The 19,537-nt window shown below is 38.4% G+C and overlaps 1 protein-coding gene and 1 long non-coding RNA gene across 2 annotated transcripts; one reads left to right on the top strand and one right to left on the bottom strand.

Annotated features, from left to right (window-relative positions):
• Positions 1 to 4,492: 4,492 nt before the first annotated feature.
• On the top strand, positions 4,493 to 6,356 carry LOC147644090 (uncharacterized). Its single transcript, XR_015271077.1, has 2 exons — positions 4,493 to 4,645; positions 5,199 to 6,356. It is a non-coding gene; the product is annotated as an uncharacterized LOC147644090 (long non-coding RNA).
• Positions 6,357 to 9,102: 2,746 nt separating this feature from the next.
• LOC147644089 (uncharacterized) lies at positions 9,103 to 13,641 on the bottom strand. The gene is made up of 4 exons (XM_086830224.1): positions 10,991 to 13,641; positions 10,909 to 10,929; positions 10,590 to 10,740; positions 9,103 to 10,522 (listed from the first exon to the last, which is right to left on the bottom strand). Exons 1-4 carry the CDS (start codon positions 11,076 to 11,078, stop codon positions 10,027 to 10,029), a joined length of 756 nt encoding a protein of 251 aa, XP_086686350.1. The 5' UTR covers positions 11,079 to 13,641; the 3' UTR covers positions 9,103 to 10,026.
• Between the last annotated feature and the right edge of the window lie 5,896 nt (positions 13,642 to 19,537).

Genomic DNA, 19,537 nt, shown 5'->3' with positions numbered 1-19,537 from the left:
GGGATTGGTAGGACCAGGAGGGGGCGAGGAAAATGAGCGAACCCGGAAGTTCAAAGTGCCTAAGAGAAAGGGTTCTTGCCCTTTCTCTCAGCAACGGCGATGATAAAGTAACGGCTGGAGTCCGGAACAGAGGAAAAGGAACCGAGCTATAAAGGGAGGTGGGAGGAGAAAAAACGAGGAGAAAAAAACTGGATGGATAACGTGGTGCGTGGTGCGGTTAACTTCGGAAAGGAAAAAAAAACGTGATCCCGGAAAGAAGTGGAGACGTGACCGATCGTTTTCCCAGTGCCGTTTCTTGAGCCGTTTTCCCAGTGCCGTTTCTTGAGCCGTTTTCCCAGTGCCGTTTCCTGAGCGTTTTCCCAGAGCCGTCGCCCAAGCTGCTGGGCACCGCGTCGTCCCCGCCGCAAGCCAAGTCCGCCGGCCCACGCAAGCGTCAGAGCAGTTTTTCCCTGAGCCGTCGCCCGAGCTGCTGGGCACCGCGTCGCCGCCGCCGCAAGCCAAGTCCGCCGGCCCACGCAACCAACAACCGTCGCCGCCGCCGCAAGCCGCCAGCTTCGGAGCCGTCGCCGCCCCTCCCGCATCCAACAACCACCGGCCAGAGTGACCGGCGCAGCCAAGTCCGCCGGCCGGAGCCCACTTCGGAGCCTTTACCGCCGCCGCAGTCCAAAGAAGACTCCAGATCTAGTGAGTCCGTTCCGCATGGGACGATACAAAGGGCGAATTGCGCATCAATTTCTGCCCAGGCAGCTGCCGCCGACCTGCGGGTAGCCCTTACCACCCGGCGCCAAACCAGGGCGAGCTGGGAGATATAAAAGAAGAAAATAAATAAATTTAAGTTGTTAGGTGTAAGACATTAGTGTTAGTGTTAGTTGTTGTTAGGTGTAAGACATTAGTGTTAGTGTTAGTTGTTGTTAGGTGTAAGACATTAGTGTTATTGTTAGTTGGTGTTCGATGTGAGGTATTAGAGTGTTGTTCTCGCCCTCCGGATTGATCGTATCCTAGGTCCGGGATTGGTGCAACCCATGCGCTGCGACCAATAGGGGAAAGGGGAAGAAGCCCTTAGCAAGTCCTCAGTTGTGTTTGAACCCCGACCCTAGACTATTTCTTATGGAGCTCCAGTAGGGATAGTAGGTGAACGAGGGAAATTTCTGGTTAGCCAATCGTGGCCAATTTGTGGACGAAGAGCTTCTCCTCCGCCAACGTTGTCGGTCCCCAATAAAGGGCAGCCTTGGTGCAAGCGCATCCCTGGCTGAGGCCACATTCTCGCCGTGGACGAGTTGGCGCCTAAACCATATTTGTAAATCTGTTAGATGTAAGATGCCAAAAATTTATAATCAATACCCAGTAAAAGTTAAGAAAATGAAAATGGAGTAAGTTTACCTGGGGGGAGATGGGCCAGTCGCTAGACCGCGTGGAGTAAGCTCCGGCGTGCCGGAGATGGGTGATGCCCCGAAAGGTGGAGGAGGCATCACTGGATGGGTGGGCGCGTAGTGGCGGAACCAGCCAAGCCACAAATTCAACCCAGCAGCTTAATTGTCGTGTTTGTTTACCTTTTTGTATTGTTAGTGCTGACACTTGTAGTTTAGTCTGAGACGTCCGATTAATTCGGTATATTCTAATTGTGCGGACTGCGGGCATTGGGTCGGACCCAGCCCTGGGCACCCTGAGCTAGCCCGGCGATGCCCAAAGAAAGGCAGTTCCGTAACAAGATACCTAACAACCAAACTATGTGGCCAAATCATTTCGGACCCAACCAATACATGAACACACAACCATTTACTCACAAAAATCCTTTTCCACAATATTCCAATAAAATTCAAAATCCTCAAACAGCATATTTTAAAGGAAATACATACCCTCAACAACAACAACCCTCTACATCTAAAAATACTAACTTCCCGGTTACCAAACGACTAAGACCATCGGACAGTGAACAAACCAAAATGTCTATTGACGAATTGAGATTTCAAGACGCACACGAACACGAATACGAAGAAATACAACCTAATTATTATGAACAACAGTATTATGACCACAATCAATACCATAGGTTGATTAATGAACAACAACAGCAACAACAGGTCCAATACACCCAAAATAAAGATGAACAAAATCTATATAGCTCAGAACCAAATGGTTAACAGCCCCGGACAACACCAATACATACAAATAGCATACAAAGGTTGCACATACAATTGCCTTATAGACACAGGATCCACAATAAATATGATCAATAAAAATATATTTTGTCTTCCTATTCAAAATTTTATATGCGAAGTTTTGACATCAAATGGCCCTATTACATTGAACAATTTAATTATGTTACCCAGCAATAGTATTTTTAAAACAACTGAACCATTTCATGTACACAATTTTTCTAATAATTATGATATACTAATTGGCAGAAAATTGTTGAAAAATGCACAATCAATTATAAATTACAAAAATAGCACAGTTACCCTTTTTGATAAAACATATAAATTAATAACTTCAAAATAAGAAAAGAACCAAAATGTTTATATCCAAAAGCCAATAGAACCAATTAAAAAATCACCTCAGGAATCAACAAAAAAAATTGATTTTGGATTATTTCGATTAGATCACCTGAATCAGGAGGAAACTTCAAGGTTGAAAGGTTTATTAAATATATTCAAAAATCTTCAATATGAAGAAGGAGACAATCTAACATTTACAAATACCATTAAACACGTACTAAATACAACACATAACTCCCCAATTTATTCAAAACAGTACCCACTTGCTCAAGCGCACGAAATTGAAGTCGATAACCAAGTACAGGAAATGCTTAATCAGGGATTAATTAGGGAAATTAATTCACCATACAATACTCCTACCTGGGTAGTACCCAAAAAACCTGATGCATCTGGAAAAATTAAGTATTGAGTAGTAATTGATTATAGAAAGCTAAATGAAATAACTATTCCCGACAGATATCCAATACCAAACATGGACGAAATCCTTGGTAAACTAGGTAAATGCCAATATTTTACAACTATCGATTTGGCAAAGGGATTTCATCAAATAGAAATGGACTCAGAATCAATACCTAAAACTGCATTCTCCACCAAAAGCGGTCATTACGAATACCTTCGAATGCCATTTGGCCTTAGAAATGCACCTGCTACTTTTCAAAGGTGTATGAATAATATCCTTCGACCGTTGCTCAATAAACACTGTTTAGTGTATTTAGATGACATCATAATTTTTTCCACATCCCTTACCGAACATTTGAATTCATTACAGCTAGTTTTTTCCAAACTTGCAGAAGCAAATTTAAAGTTACAGTTAGATAAATGTGAATTTAAAAAAAAGGAAGCTAGTTTTCTTGGTCACCAACCAAACCCCCTTAAAGTTAAAGCCATAGTTTCATATCCAATTCCAACAAAAGTAAAAGAGATCAGAGCTTTCCTTGGATTAACCGGTTATTATCGTAAATTTATCCCAAACTACGCAGACATAGCAAAACCAATGACCAAATGTTTAAAAAAAGGAGCAAAAATAGATACACAAAATATCGACTACATAGAAGCATTCAAAAAACTTAAAACATTAATAATTAGAGAACCAATTCTCCAATTACCCGATTTCGAAAAAAAATCACTTTAACCACAGATGCCAGTAATCTAGCCCTTGGAGCCGTACTTTCTCAAAATGGTCATCCTATATCCTTTATTAGCAGAACACTTAATGAACATGAATTAAATTACAGTGCTATCGAAAAGGAATTACTTGCTATTGTTTGGGCCACTAAAACTTTTCGACATTACTAGGACGACATTTTCTCATTGCTAGTGACCATCAACCTCTTAGATGGCTGCATACTTTAAAAGAACCAAATGCCAAGTTACAAAGATGGAAAGCCAAGTTAAACGAATACCAATTTAAAATCGACTATATTAAAGGGAAAGAAAATTCAGTTGCCGATGCATTATCAAGAATTAAAATTGAAGAAAATCAGCATAGTGAAGTTACTCAACATAGTGCAGAAGAAGATAATAGTAACCTAATTCATTTAACAGAACAACCAATAAACTATTTCAAAAAACAAATAATTTTCATTAAATCCGATAACAAAGTAGTACATCAATAATATTCGGTAACTCCATTACAACAATCCAATATAATGTAATAACACTCGACAAGGCCAAACAAATTTTACTTGATCATTTTATTCATAAAAACATTACCATTCATCATTCAAAGAGCACACAGAGAAATTATTAATACCACTTACACTAAAATAATTCACAGCCTCTACTTATTAAAGAATTTATACTTCAATCACATGAAAAACTTTTACATCCAGGTATACAGAAAATGACTAAATTATTCAAAGAAAATCACCTTTTTCCAAATAGCCAACTATTAATTCAGAATATAATAAATGAATGCAACATATGCAATTTGGCTAAAACAGAACACAGAAATACCAAAATGCCTCTTAAAATCACACCCAACCCTGAACATTGTCGAGACAAATTTGTGGTAGATATTTATTCATCTGAGGGAAAACATTACATCAGTTGCATTGTCGTTTATTTAAAATTCGCTACACTTGAACATATTAAATCAAAGGATTGGATAGAATGCAGGAACGCACTAATGCGCATTTTTAATCAGTTAGGTAAACCCAAATAACTAAAGGCAGACAGAGACGGAGCTTTCACCAGCTTGACTCTAAATCGATGGCTTGAAGCAGAGGGAATTGAATTACAACTTAACACAGCAAAAACCGGTGTAGCAGACGTCGAAAGACTACATAAGGCAATAAATGAAAAAATCCGAATAATCAACTCATCCGATGATGAAGAAGTAAAATTAAGCAAGATTGAGACAATTCTTTACACATACAATCATAAAATAAAACATCACACCACTGGACAACACCTGCTCAAATATTCTTGTACGCTGGACATCCAATATTAAACACTCAAAATATTAAAGAAAGGAAAATAGAAAAATAAAATAAAGGAAGATCGACAGGAATTTAACATTGACACTGGATACAGAAAAGGTCCACTTCAAAAGGGAAAATTAGAAAATCCATTTAAAGCAAATAAAAATGTAGAAAAAATAGACGAGACCATTACAAAATTATTCATCGAAATAGGGAAACCCAATACTACAAAACACAATTTAAGAAACAAAAGAAAACTAATGCCGTTAAACTTCCACAGGAATCTTCTGTACGATGATGTTATTTCTATTATTCACCACGGGCCACACTCAACAAATTCAAATAACCAACACAGATTCCGACCTTGACTATTTACTGTTCTCAAGCGTTTCAATTTAAATACCGGTAGTCAATTTAACACCACTGTTTAAGAATTAATCTTACAGAAATCAATATTATCACTGAATTTTTTGGTAACAAAATCAAAGACTCGCCCAGAATGAAATATTTGTACAATAAACTACTAAAAGAATTAAATGGTATAATTATTCATCAGCAAAATAGGCAGAAACGTGGACTATTTGGCATAATAGGTTCATCTTTTAAATTTCTTTTTGGCACACTTGATGAAAATGATAGGGTAAACATTAACAAAAAAATTAACATAATTGCAGAAAATTCAATTCAACTTAATAAATTAAATGATGTCGTAAAGTTTGTGAATGAAGGACTGGAGAAACTTACGAACTACCAAAATAACCGCAATAGTATTGACACACTTGTTTATGGACTCATGCAATTTATTGAGTACATTGAAGACATCGAAATAGGCATGCAACTTTCACGTCTTGGACTTTTTAACCCAAAATTACTCAATTACGACAAACTAGAAAGCATTAACAGCCAAAATATACTTTTAATCAAAATATCTACGTGGATTGACTACAAAAATAACGAATTGTTACTTATTTCACATATCCCTATTAACCTCAAAACCATTAACACCATTAAAATAATTCCTTATCCCGACCATAATGGATATCAGTTAGACTATTCAGATCAACAATCATATTTTGAAGATAAGAATAAAATTTATAATCAAGACAATAAAGAAGTTAATAATGAATGCATTAAAAATATAATTAAGCGTAAAAATCCAATTTGTAATTTTATACCAACTCCTTCAAAGGAATTGATTCAATATGTTATAACCAAATATTATACTTACATGGAATCTAATTGAAACTACAATCGAACTAAATTGTCAAGAATTAAATGGCGATATAAAAATAAATGGAAGCAACATTATTAGAATAAAACTATGTAGAGTTAAAATTGGAAATGTTATTTTAAGCGAAAATTCGTTAAGTCCAGAATTTGATTTAACAGCATTGTATTCACCGATTAATGTAACTAAGATAAAGATAGTAGAACATAATAACGTTTTAAGATATACCGTGAACACAGCTGGAAAAACTTCGGAGCTCAGAATCTCCGGCTTTAACCAGGTTTCTGTGAGCACAATAACCTGAGATGCAAACGAAAGGCTATCAGAATACAAGTTAGGGAGCTTACTACGTAAGCCTCTTGCATTCTGATAGGAAATACCTAAGGAGTAGGTTAGTTTTTTGGGTGGGGATTGGAAGACGTAGAAGGCGCAGTGGTATCATCAGGCCTAGGAAGTGTTATTCCTACAGGCCGTTTTTTCTTTTTCTTCGCCTCGAACTCCTTAACAACGATGTACTCTGGCCAGAGCAAATAGTGTTAAAGAGCTCGTTAGGGACATTTATTTTGAAAGATGAAATGTCCCTTGCGTAAGAAAATTTGAACTTTTCCACCTTTATCTTAATTTTTCGGCTCTGGTTTTGCCTTGTATAAAGGCGAGAACATCTTCCGATGTTTGGTCAGGGGAGAGCCGCGAGACAAAAATATGACTCGTTGGTGGTCAATATTTGCGACCCCCCAGGGGATAAAACAGAAATCACCGGCAGTACGGGCACTCCCGCTGCACATTCGGATACCGAATCTTTTCTAGCGCTCGATCTCAGCACTCTTGGAATTAATGCTGAGGTCGATGGCTGTGCCGAGGGAGGCTGCTGCTGAGAGCCCGTTGCAGGTAGTTGGGGTTCGTCTACATGCTGCCCACCAGTAGCAGTTTTTTTGCGCCTACTAGACTCATTTAATAGCGTAAGGCTATTAAATTGGGTGTCCAGCGCCAAGAACATATCAAGAGTTTTACGAAAACTCGTTAAAATGCCCTTAAAACCGCTTTTGGTTTGCCGCATGAAAGACATCATCTCCCTTTCTACATCGCGACAGGCCTCACAACAGAAACGCAGGCCGATGTTTTTTTTTACATCGTCCACCGTCCGAGCTGCAACTCCAATACACTTGGCGTGCATGACGTTGTCGCACGGCCAGCAGCCGCTTGTAAGGTCACCTGCAGCAATTGCCTTTTTGCAGGTTTTGACGAAACAGACTATATTTCCGGACATTATATGGACTTACTTGTACTGTACTTGTACTTTGAAAAAATAACAACAGAGCTATGCAGAAAGAAGTGAAGAGTCTCAGCGAGAGCGAGAGAGCGGGGGGGGGAGCGAATGAGATCAGATGAGATAAGAAGTGCAGCGGCACAGCTAAAGCGAGAGAGTGAGAGAGCGTGGGAGATAGATAGATAAAACGTTTAGCTGTTGCGACGGCGCAAACAAAAGCTAGACGAAGAAGGCACAAAAAGGAATGCAAAATATGCAAAAGCTAACACTAGCAGCACAACTAAATTGGAAAATAAAGCCAATTATGTACACAAATTAGAATAGCTGCATGCACACGCGAAGTGAACGGGAAGTTATAAACACAAATTAGAAAATTTAAGTTAACCCCGGTGGTTAGAATCAATCTTTAATACAAAACGAGAGCGCAAGAAAAAAACACGTCCGTTCACTTGGAAAGATGAAATACGTAATATTTTAAAACTAATTTCAGAAAATAATACCACACTTTATGTAATTATAATATTAGTAGTTATCGTTCTTATTATTTTTGTTGTCCTATTAAAATTGTATACACAAAATCCACTTACCTTTTTATATACAAAATTTAGAAAACAAGCAAAAAATAATCAAGAACCACAACAAAAAATAGAACCGGCACAAAACCAGTTGCCTGCATTGTACCCTGAAATGCCAGCCCAAACATAGACAACCCTTTTAAGGGGAGGAAAGTGACATATTCACAAATTCCGTTATGTTCCAAGAAATATGAATCCAATGTAAACAATCCACATCCGGAGCAGGCAATGCTGCTTCTCAATAACATAAATAATTCTTCAATCAATATCCCAAGCGGGCGATCTTGCTCCCCAACTTTTGTAAACAAAGGGCAGTAGAAGTAAGATTTTTGTCACAGTAATTTAGTCTTAAGCTGAGATCATTTGAATAAAGACGTGAAGCGGAATATTCGTTTTATTAATTCAAATTAGCGTTGTCCTTAGTCAACTGACGGGACATAAGTTCGACTCAAAAGAAAGAAACACTTGACTGTATATATTATTGATATATCATAGTGGTATTACTTACACTCATTTTCAGTTTTATGTTTCAACCCGTTCTTCTAAGATGCTGGGAAATCAGAGGGACCAATACACAATATCAAAAATACTTTGAAATAAAAAATATCGCAGTATCGCTATTGAGACAAAATAACACTGTATAAATATATAATTTTGAGAAAAAATTTCGATGTATTGATATTTTTTCAATAGCCCTAATTTGTGCCGCCATACACGGTGTATCAATCGAAGAAGAAAAATATGCTTTAATTTCGAATTAAGTCTTATTCAAGTGCTTCGTTTTTATACCCTTGAGGGTATTATAATTTCAGTCAGAAGTTTGCAACGCAGAGAAGGAGGCACCTCCGACCATATAAAGTACATATATACAAATTAGTGTTATTCATATAATGAATGTGGAACTGCCGTCGGCAACGCAAGCTTCACTGGCAGTTGTGGGTGGTCACAGGGGGGGGGGGGATGCCAGGCCCACTGTTGGCGGCTGCTGGCCGTAGATCTCCCAATGATGAATTAGGAAGATTATGTTGGGAGGGTAACTGCCCTGCTTTTACCCGCTGGCCTAGGGACTCAGACAGGTGATGAATAATTAGGTTTAAACGACAGCTTGTCGGAGTTGAGTTGATGAGCAGTGGCTCTTTATTCAATGAATGTCAAATCAGAACTGAATATAAAGAATAAACTTATAGCTAACAAAAACTCACTGCGGCCACGTAAATATGCAGTGTCTGCCGTCTGTGCACGAGCATCCGGCCCATTGCTGGGTCAGCAGTTTGGCCGGAGCGTTATTATAATGTTGACTATGGTCAACGACTCTGGTCTGGCTGACCACAGTTAACTTACATATATTCTTGATCAGGATCAACAGTCGAGTCAATCTAGCCATGTCCGACATTCAGTTTCTACACAAACTAGTCTCTCAGTTCTGAAGCTATCTGAATGAAACTTTGTAGTTAGTCTTCTATATACTCTCACTCGTATATATGTCGGAACGGGCTGGATCGGACGCCTATATCATATAGCTGAATAGGAATGATCGGAAAATGTTTACAAAAAAAATTATAACATTTTCAGTTTTCAACAGAATTTAATCAAATTTGACATATAGCCATTTCATATTATTCTACAAATTTGTAAAATTTTCTAAAATTTCATGAAAAATTGACTACTATATCATATAGCTCCCATAGAAACGATCGAGAAATGAATTAAATTAAAAATTATAACTTCAATTTTCAACAAATTTTTATCAAATTTGAGATATAGCCTTTTCATATTATTCTACACTTTTTAGTAAAATTTTATGAAAATCTGACTACTATATCATATAGCTCACATTGGATCGATCGAAAAATTAATACAATTAAAAATGATAACTTTTCCAGTTTTCAACAGATTTTCATTAAATTTGAGATATAGACATTTTAGATTAGTCCTAAATTGTGTGTCAAATTTTATGAAAATCGGATTACTATATCATATAGGTGCCATACAAACCATCGTTAGAAGTGGTGAGAGGCAAATAAGCGAACCGGGAAATTCAGATGCGGATTGAGAGGACGAGGCACTGAAGGAGATGAAGAAGTAACGGGCTGGAGGTACGGAACTGAGGGAACGAACCGAGGCCATAAAGGGAGGTTCTGGCAAGACGACCGCGGTTAAGATTTATTGATGAAGTTTCCAGATAGCCGTCATACCGTCGCTTTGCCGCCGCCTTACCGACGCCAGAGCCGTAGCCCAGAGCCGCCACCAGAGACGCCGCCAAAGCTGCCGCCAGAGCCGTCGCCAGAGCTGCCGACTTACCGTCGCGAGAGCCGTCGCTCAGCGCCGCTAGAGCCGTAGCCCACAGCCGTCGCGAGAGCCGTCGCCCAGAGCGCCGCAGAAGCCGAGAGCGCCGCCAGCTCCGAAGCCCGAAGCCGCCAGTGGCTACATCCGATGAGTCCGTTCCGGCTAAAGGGTGAACACAAAGGTGTTGGGCATATTTTTGCCTTGGCAATACGCAGCCGCTTTCCAGACCGCCTATCTCGTTGGGGCCACTGATGAGGAGCAAAATGAAATTAGTTTTAGTGTTATTTATTTATTGTTAGTGTTAGTGTCGTTTACCTTGTCCTCCGCTTGGCCGTATCCAGGGTCCGAGATTTGTGGAACACAAGCATTGTGATCGAGGGGGAACGGAACAGAAGCAAGGCCGTTGTATTACATTTTTTCTCAAACACCCGAACCCTTCTAATTTCTTTTGGTGCTCCAGCAGGGACTAGGGACGAAAGAGGGAATCTTGTTTTGGTGGACCAATTGAGGCCAAGTTATTGAGGCGCTTCTCCTCCGGGAATTTAGAGTCCCCAAAAGAGGCAGCGTTGGCGCGAGCGCATCCCTGACTGAGGCCACGCCGGGAGTGAGGTGACCCCTAAGACACATCACTTACCTACCATGTTAAATACAAGGGCTACAATTTTGTTAAACAGCGATTAAATAGAAAAATGAACTTGTAGAGTAGAGTAGTTTACCTGGGGGAGATGAGCCGGTCCCCAGACTGCCTGGAATAGGTTCCGGCCCGCAGGAGATGGGTGATGCCCCTAAATGACCAGGAGGCATCACAGGATGGATGGGTGCGTCGTGGCGGGAAAACCAATGCTACCAATTCGTCCCAACAGTGTCGTCCGCACATATTTGTTTGTTTAGTTACCTTTTTTGTAATTAGTGAAGATAGTTTTGTTAGAGATGAGTGTTGTCTGAGACGTCCGACAAGTTCGATATACTATTGTGCGGACTGCGGGCGTTGGGTCGAAACCAGCCCTGGGCCTCATGAGCTAGCCCGGCGGAAGAGCAGTGTCGTAAAACTTTCTTGTTTCATTTTAAAACCTTAGTAACAAACACTGACTTCATATTGACCCTAACGCAACGTGTCGTTTTCCATACAATATTGTCGATGCTTGCTTCCAAAAAAAAGATTGCAATCCTCAACGAATTTGTGCGAACATGCACATAATCTCAATCGAAGAGGAGAACTGTGCTCTAATTGTAAATTAAATCTTATTTAAGTGCTTCGTTGTTTTCGGTCCCCATTAAAAACACTGGCTCATTTGCCAGAGTTAGGCGATTTGCCTATTAACTTCCGAGATCAGAGGCTTTTTACGAGCGACTCTATTTTGGTATCCAGCCTTTTTTATGACACGGCGTACAGTATCGTCAGAAACAGTTTTCGAGAAATTCTGTGTTATGGACCAAGGTGTTTGGTTTGGAATACAATTTTTTAACCCAGAGATATGCGGTATAAATTTTTGCGCCTTCAATATTTCCCTCGATTTTTGCCATCTTTTTTTTACATTTTCGTAGCGAATGCTTAAATTCTCGACGACTAGAAGAATTATAGAGCAACCATCGCCAAAACAAATCCATAAAATTTGGATAAACAACGAATGACGAACAAAATTTCCTAAGAAATTTCGGAACGGCAAAACTTTATAGTACGGTATGGAATGGGTAAAACTACGTTTTAAAGCAGTGAGAGAGAGCAAGGGTCATATAGTTTAAAACGGCTGTTTGTCAGCGCCGTTTAAAAAGCCTTTATGGAGACACGAAATTAAAAAGAAAATTCCATGGTGTTAGGGGCTTCCCGACGCCACACTTTTAGTATTTTCCAGGCGGCTTCCAGAGAGATTACAAATTTTAATAAAACAAGCTGTTTTCGACCATTTGCCTCTCGCTCACACTTGCAGTTCCTTTAGATATTTTAAATTATATATCCCGACATAAAAAAAATATTCGTAAATGATGAGTGTAGAAGCTTAGAAGAGCTGATACAGTTAATATAATCAAAACAGTAAAGGGTTTCTTATGCATGTAATCCTGATTGCTGTCATACTAAGACGTCTGGGAGCTGTGCAAGGGAGGCGCCATGCAAATCGCTTTGGGACAAATATTAATCAAAAACGAGCCAACAAATGTTGAACGTGTTGTAAAAGTGCCGGGTCAACAAAGTTTGACCTCCAAAAATTCTTAATAACTATTAAAAAGTGCCGTCACACTTCAAAAGAATCAACTTTTTCGCGCTGCAAAACACTTTAAGAATTTCCATACCGTACTAAAGAATGCAATTTTTAATAAAACAGGCTGTTCTCGACCATTTGCCTTTCGCTCGTACTGTCAGCTCGTTAACTTATTTTAAATTAAAGATCCCGCCATGAAAGTTGTATTGGAGGGGACCGGCTCTAATTGCTGATAAACTCGGTTAATGAAAACGCGGCAATACTTCGAGGTATAACGGAACTTGCGTCAGATTGAAGGTATTTTGGAACTAAATAACATAGAACCACTAAGAGAAGTCAAACAGTACAAAAAAGTACTATCACAAAAACGGCTGAGCCTGGAACCCCAGAGCACCCGAATGATATGTCTAGAACCCCAGAGTGCGTTCGGCTTTTTCGAGTTCGAAGCATTCGTTCGAAACCGAGCACAACAAGAATTTAATTTTCAGTTGCAGATCGACCGTAGAACGATGAGCAGGGGTGCGTTTCTTTGCGCTGTACTCTCGTTTCTGTGTATATGTGTATATGAGTACAAGCGCTCGCACGTTTGTATGCGTGTGTAAATTTCTGCATGCAGAGTCTTTTTCAAATATTTTGGACGGCCACAGCCAGTGCGCCGCGGCTCACTTGCTTATGACGTCACAGCAATAGTTAGCGGCTATCGCTTGCATTGGGGGACAAATTATTTAAGTTATTTAACTATAATTACTACTTATTTTAATTTAAGTTTTTTTTTTCTGAAGGCATTGGGAACAGTAGTAACTTGCAAGCAGAACAAGGATATTCTTTGGATCGGTGGTGATACTATCCTTGAACCATCAAGAGGAATCGGAAACTGGGGGATTTACTTGGATGCAGCAAAGTGTGATGTTGACCGTGGCATGTCGAACAGGAAGCTTGTGCAATCGTAGATTCTATGACCTTTTGCAAAGCAATTCTGACACAAAAGCTTTTTCTGGATATAAGCCAAACGATCGTCATTCGCCATCAGAAGGAAGCTGATACATATACGCACCGGATTAAAAAATATTATTATTCAAAATATAACTTTTAAACATGATTTATTTAAACTGCCTTTGTTGTCCCAACAATAAAATTTAAAAAATAAAATAATATATAATAATATAATAATAAAATATAATATTTTAATTTAAAGTTATATTTATATTTATAGTTTATATGTGATTAATTTAATGGTATTTAAATATATATTTATACCATTGTAGGGTATTATAATTTTAGTCAGAAGTTTGAAACGGAGTGAAGGAGGCACCTCCGACTATATAAAGTATATATATTCTTGATCAGGATCAACAGCCGAGTCGATCTAGCCATGTCCGTCTTTCCGTTTCTACGGGAACTAGTCTCTCAGTTTTGAAGCTATCTGAATGAAACTTTGCAGTTAGTCTTCTATATACTCTCACTCGTATATATGTAGGAACGGGCCGGATCGGACGACTATATCATATTGCTGCCATTAGAATGATCGGAAATTAAAAAAAAAACAAGAAAGAGAAGCTAACTTTGGCACGCCGAAGTTTATATACCCTTGTAGATAGAACGTCTAGGAATAGGAATCAATACAATATAAATTATATATATTTGTGTTAAAAACAATGAAGTAATACCTGCTTTCATTTCATTCACCTATACATATAGGTGATCAGATAGCTTCAAAACTGAGAGACTAGTTTGCGTAGAAACGGACAGACGGACAGACGGACATGGCTAGATCGACTCGGCTGTTGGTCCTGATCAAGAATATATATACTTTATATGGTCGGAGGTGCCTCCTTCACTGCGTTGCAAACTTCTGACTGAAATTATAATACCCTGCAAGGGTATAATGAATACTATTAAAAATTATAACGTTTTCAGTTTTCAGCAGATTTTCATTAAATTTAAGATATAGCCATTTTATATCAGTCTTAAATTTTGTGTCAAATTTTATAAAAATCGGACGACTATATCACATAGGTGCCATACAAACGATCGTTAGATGTGAAGCGAAAAGGCAAATCTGTGAATGTAAAACTGAAAATATAATATGTATAGGTGAATGAAATGAAAGCAGGTATTACTTCATTGTTTTTTAATATTAATATATATATTTTATATTGCACGGATTCCTAGTCATCGAAGTTCTATCTGCAAGGGTATATAAACTTCGGCGTGCCGAAGTTAGCTTCCTTTCTTGTTTAATTTAAAGTAATATATATATATATATATATATATATATGATTAATTTAATGGTATAGCAAAACTTATATATATATATTATTGATATATCATAGTGGTATTACTTACACTCATTTTCAGTTTTATGTTTCAACCCGTTCTTCTAAGATGCTGGGAATTCAGAGGGACCAATACACAATATCAAAAATACTTTTAAAAAAAATCGCAGTATCGCTATTTGGACAAAATAACACTGTTTAATATATATATATTATATTATATATATATATTATATATATATAGTGACATATCCACAGTCCCATAGACTTTAGCACATGCCTACTTATTCCACATATATGTACACCCATGAATCATCATCGAATGATAACCATACAGACATTGGACACCGCAACTCCACACGAGTTAGACAAAAGAATAAACACAAGTCCCCAGTAGTAGACTAAACAATTTTATTGTCTAAACATCCTTTCCTATTTGTCGCGTTCACACGCTCAAAGTTCGGACTCGTTAGCTCGAAAGCAAAATTATCAAATTTCAAAAGAACACTTGTATCCAAGAGCGAATGCACTTGAATCCAAGAGAAATTAAAGAATCAATTAAGCTCTCTCTCAGAATCTTTCGAAATCCATCAAGATCCACAAAAGCTCGAAACCGAGGCTTGCTCGTCAGCCATCCTAGTTCAATAAGCAGAGTTCAGTTTGAGACACGAAATTATTCGGTCGGTGTTCTTCTCATAAAAATATCTTGTAACTTATTCGATTAAATAAAAATAAAAATAATTTTTTTTAACTTACGAATAACCAAGTATTTAATTGGCGCAGCCAGTAGGATCAAAAAATAAAATAATCCTTTCAGTACGGTATTGGTCAACTTAAAGGATAAGCTATACAACTAGCTATCCCGACCAACGAATTGAAATAGTGATTAAAAAATTGATCCGCTAAAGAATCTACGTGCAAGTAGTATTCTAAATCGAAAATCCCGTGCGGTCGGAAATAAAGTTCAAACCCGAATTTTTAATTCTGTGACTTTTAAATAAAACAAAACTAACAAGAAAGGAAGCTAACTTTGGCACGCCGAAGTTTATATACCCTTGCAGATAAAACTTCTATGAATAGGAATCCATACAATATAAATTATATATATTTGTGTTAAAAAACAATGAAGTAATACCTGCTTTCATTTCATTCACCTATACATATTATATTTGCAGTTTTACATTCACAGATTTGCATTTTTCCTCTACATCAAACGATCGTTTGTATGGCACCTATATGATATAGTCGTCCCATTTTTATGAAATTTGCCACAAAATTTTAGACTTATATAAAATGGCTATACCTCAAATTTGATGAAAATCAGCTGAAAACTAAAAAAGTTATAAATTTAATTGTATTAATTTCTCGATCGTTCCTATGGGAGCTATATGATATAGTCGTCCAATTTTCATAAAATTTTACACAAAATTTTAGAATAATATGAAATGGCTATATTTCAAATTTAATTAAATTCTGTTGAAAACTAAAAATGTTATCGCCACCGCGATTGTCAGTCTTCCGACAACAGCCACCGCCATTCTCATTCCTCTCAAATTTCTCGATCGTTCCTATGGGAGCTATATGATACATTAGTCCGATTTTCATAAAATTTTACACAAAATTGTAGAATAATATGAAACGGCTATATCTTAAATTTGATGAAAATCTGTTGAAAACTGAAAATGTTATACTTTTTAATTGAATTAATTTCTCGATCGTTCCTATGGGAGCTATATGATATAGTCGTCCGATTTTCATAAAATTTTAGACAAAATTGTAGAATAATATGAAATGGCTATATCTCAAATTTGATCAAATTCTGTTGAAAACTAAAAATTTTATAATTTTTTTTGTAAAACTTTTCCGATCATTCCTATGACAGCTATATGATATAGTCGTCCGATCCGGCCCGTTCCGACATATATACGAGTGAGAGTATATAGAAGACTAACTGCAAAGTTTCATTCAGATAGCTCCAAAACTGAGAGACTAGTTTGCGTAGAAACGGACAGACGGACAGACGGACAGACGGACAGACGGACATGGTTAGATCGACTCGGCTGTTGATCCTGATCAAGAATATATATACTTTATATAGTCGGAGGTGCCTCCTTCACTGCGTTGCAAACTTCTGACTGAAATTATAATACCCTGCAAGGGTATAAAAATGGCAACAGTGCAACAACTCTCCGAGCTTCAGTTAAATCAGTTGCTTAACCAAATCAAGGAGCTGCACTATTACGATGGCACACCAGGAAAGCTGTCAATATTCATCAACCAGGTTGATCAGCTGCTGACCCTGTACCCAACGCAAGATGTCCGGCAAGCTCATAAAATCTACGGCGCTATAAAACGAGTAATAGTGGACAACGCCTTAGAAGCAGTAATCCAAGCAGGAGCAACATCATGGATGGAGATCCGAGAAGCCCTTTCCACTTCGTTTAAGGATCATAGACCATATGTGACACTGATAAAACAACTGGAGGAGACGCCATATTCAGGAAGCATCAGTTAGTTCATCCAGATGCTGGAAGCACAGTGTAACGAATCGCTACACTCAAAACAAATGTCACAGGCAAGTTGTTAGCTCGAGATCGGAGCGCACGCAAGATATTTTTCCGGCTTCGGCTCGTCGGCTACGGGAGTGATGGTCTTGCTCAGATCTCGGGTTGCCTTTACATAATTTTAAACAGAAATAACTGCGTGCTACAACAAGCTTAAACCGGGACAGAGATACAGACAACACATAAATAAAAGTTGAGGAAAATTTAACTCTCTGCGCCTTACTCCTCCTTTTTTAGCACTCCTGGTGTTCTAGAGGCTCTAGTTTGCCCACCCTTCCTATGGTCGCTCCCATCCTCAAAGCTATATAGCTTGAGCGACCCCTTCGACAAGTGCTACCCTACATCACAACGCATGCCAGCTGCGGCCAATACTCGACATTTTAAAACATTATAATAATTTTATTTAAAACTAGAAAAATATAAATTCATTACTTAAAATAAGAAACGTATATAGACAACTAAACATTAAAACTTAGAATACCAATGATAAATAAATATGCCCTTCGACTCAATTTCGGGCCTTAATAAAAATGATGGCAAAACAATTTTTGGCAAGTTGAAGGAAAATATTATTCGCGCCGTCTGAAGTTAAATTTACATGTTGCAACAACAAAAATAATAATTCGAATTGGAGAAGCATAAAAGCTCTCAGCATAAATAGCCTCAAACGCAATCGCCTTATGTATCAGCGTTCCTCTTTTCTTTCTCTTTTCCTCTTCGTTATCTGCCGTTGGTTCGGTTAAATTTCGATCTTTCTTTTATATTAACGGCTCATAATTTGGGACATTTTCTTTCTTCTCATTTTATCTCTTTTTCTTTCTTTCTTGTACTTGAAATTATTTAAATTATTACTTCGACACTCACCATTTTCTTAACTCCACCGATGAAAGCGCTTTCCTCGGAGGCTAGTTGAAAATTGGGATGAAATGATACATGCAAAAGAAAAAAATTCATATCCCTAGAAGAGATTACGAAGATGGGGGGGGAACTATCAAAAAAAAAGAGACGCATATGGCCCGCGCTATTTAAATCGATCTTCTCATTAATTTTCACCGGAATGCAACGAATTAACATTTCTCTTTGCCGCACATTGCTCTTTACATATGCCTAAGTTCATTCCACATCATTCTTTTTTTTCCTTGCAATTTTTCCGAAATTTAACCTAACTTAAAATTTATATTTTTTTTTACACTAATTTTTCCATATTATCTTCACTGACCCTGGAACAAAATGGGGGTCGAAAATTCCCTTTTTCTTTATAATAGTTCGTCGCGATGAGGCATGGGGCTCGAATTAAATGTACTTTGGCCGGGATCGCATTGCGGCGGCGAGTTCAAAACGCCCGAAAGAATTACATTAAACTAATCGCAATGCTTTGCCGAAGCCTACGCCAACACCGACTCTGGCATAAAAGCTCGTACGACTACTACCGAATTCTCTTCTTAGTTGTGCTCTCTAGAGCCGTTCGCCAAGGGGACAAAGGTCGTTCTACCGCATTCGGCGATTAATTATGCTTCAACCCCATAAAATTATATAAAAAGTAATATTTTCCCCAGCTCTGGTGAGCGGGGCGACGGGGAAGTCCTCCTCCTAGAATTTCAGATCCAGGCGCTTAAAAGAATCCAAGAAGCTGCGCCGGCGTCGTTTCGTTGCCTGCCCCTCGCCTCTCCTCGGGCCTTCGAGCGGTACAAATTGCAGCCTTTAAAATTCATAAATAAGTTCAAGCTGCCTATGCTTTTCCCTATCTGTACGCTCACCTTTCTATTCGTGGCTCAGTGGCCAATAAGCAAAATTGTATTCTCAACACTTTGAACACTCGCGATTACTTTTTCGAAATTTTGTCGCCAGTCGCCAAATATGGGAGTCACTACACCTCAGCAGCCAAGAATGGAATGCTGGAAGATGACGCCGGAAAAGTGGCGGTAACCCAATGTGAAAGTGGGGGAAACGGGGAGACCGTTGACAAATGCCTCTGTTACTCTCTCACCCGATCTTTCGTGCCCTAGCCGACCTACGCTTGCTACACTGGCAAAGCCGCCTTTCGACATATGATCGACCAACAGATGGCGCTAATAAAAGTATCTCATACCGAGCAAGCGCTACACTCGGTTAGAAGTCTGTTAGTTAGAGTTCAATAAGATTTAATTCGAAATTAGAGAATAATTCTCCCCGTCGATTGTGAAACCTTGCATGTTGTCACTTATTCGTTGAGGATCGAAAAATCT

Source organism: Drosophila serrata, unplaced genomic scaffold, assembly GCF_035046125.1.
Source record: "Drosophila serrata isolate PLE 108 unplaced genomic scaffold, ASM3504612v1 contig_230, whole genome shotgun sequence".
In the NCBI taxonomy this organism is placed as follows: domain Eukaryota; kingdom Metazoa; phylum Arthropoda; class Insecta; order Diptera; family Drosophilidae; genus Drosophila; species Drosophila serrata.
This window is presented reverse-complemented; position numbering and strand designations above follow the sequence as displayed.

What these genes read in the sequence shown, in the direction of transcription:
- LOC147644089 (XM_086830224.1), bottom strand. Translation starts at nt 11,078, where the DNA reads ATGCCTCCTGGTCATTTAGGGGCATCACCCATCTCCTGCGGGCCGGAA. An exon ending in CCTTGTATTTAACATGGTAG is followed by an intron (nt 10,741 to 10,908) that starts GTAAGTGATGTG and finishes TTTCGTCCCTAG; the next exon opens with TCCCTGCTGGAGCACCAAAA. An exon ending in ACGGCCAAGCGGAGGACAAG is followed by an intron (nt 10,523 to 10,589) that starts GTAAACGACACT and finishes GCTCCTCATCAG; the next exon opens with TGGCCCCAACGAGATAGGCG.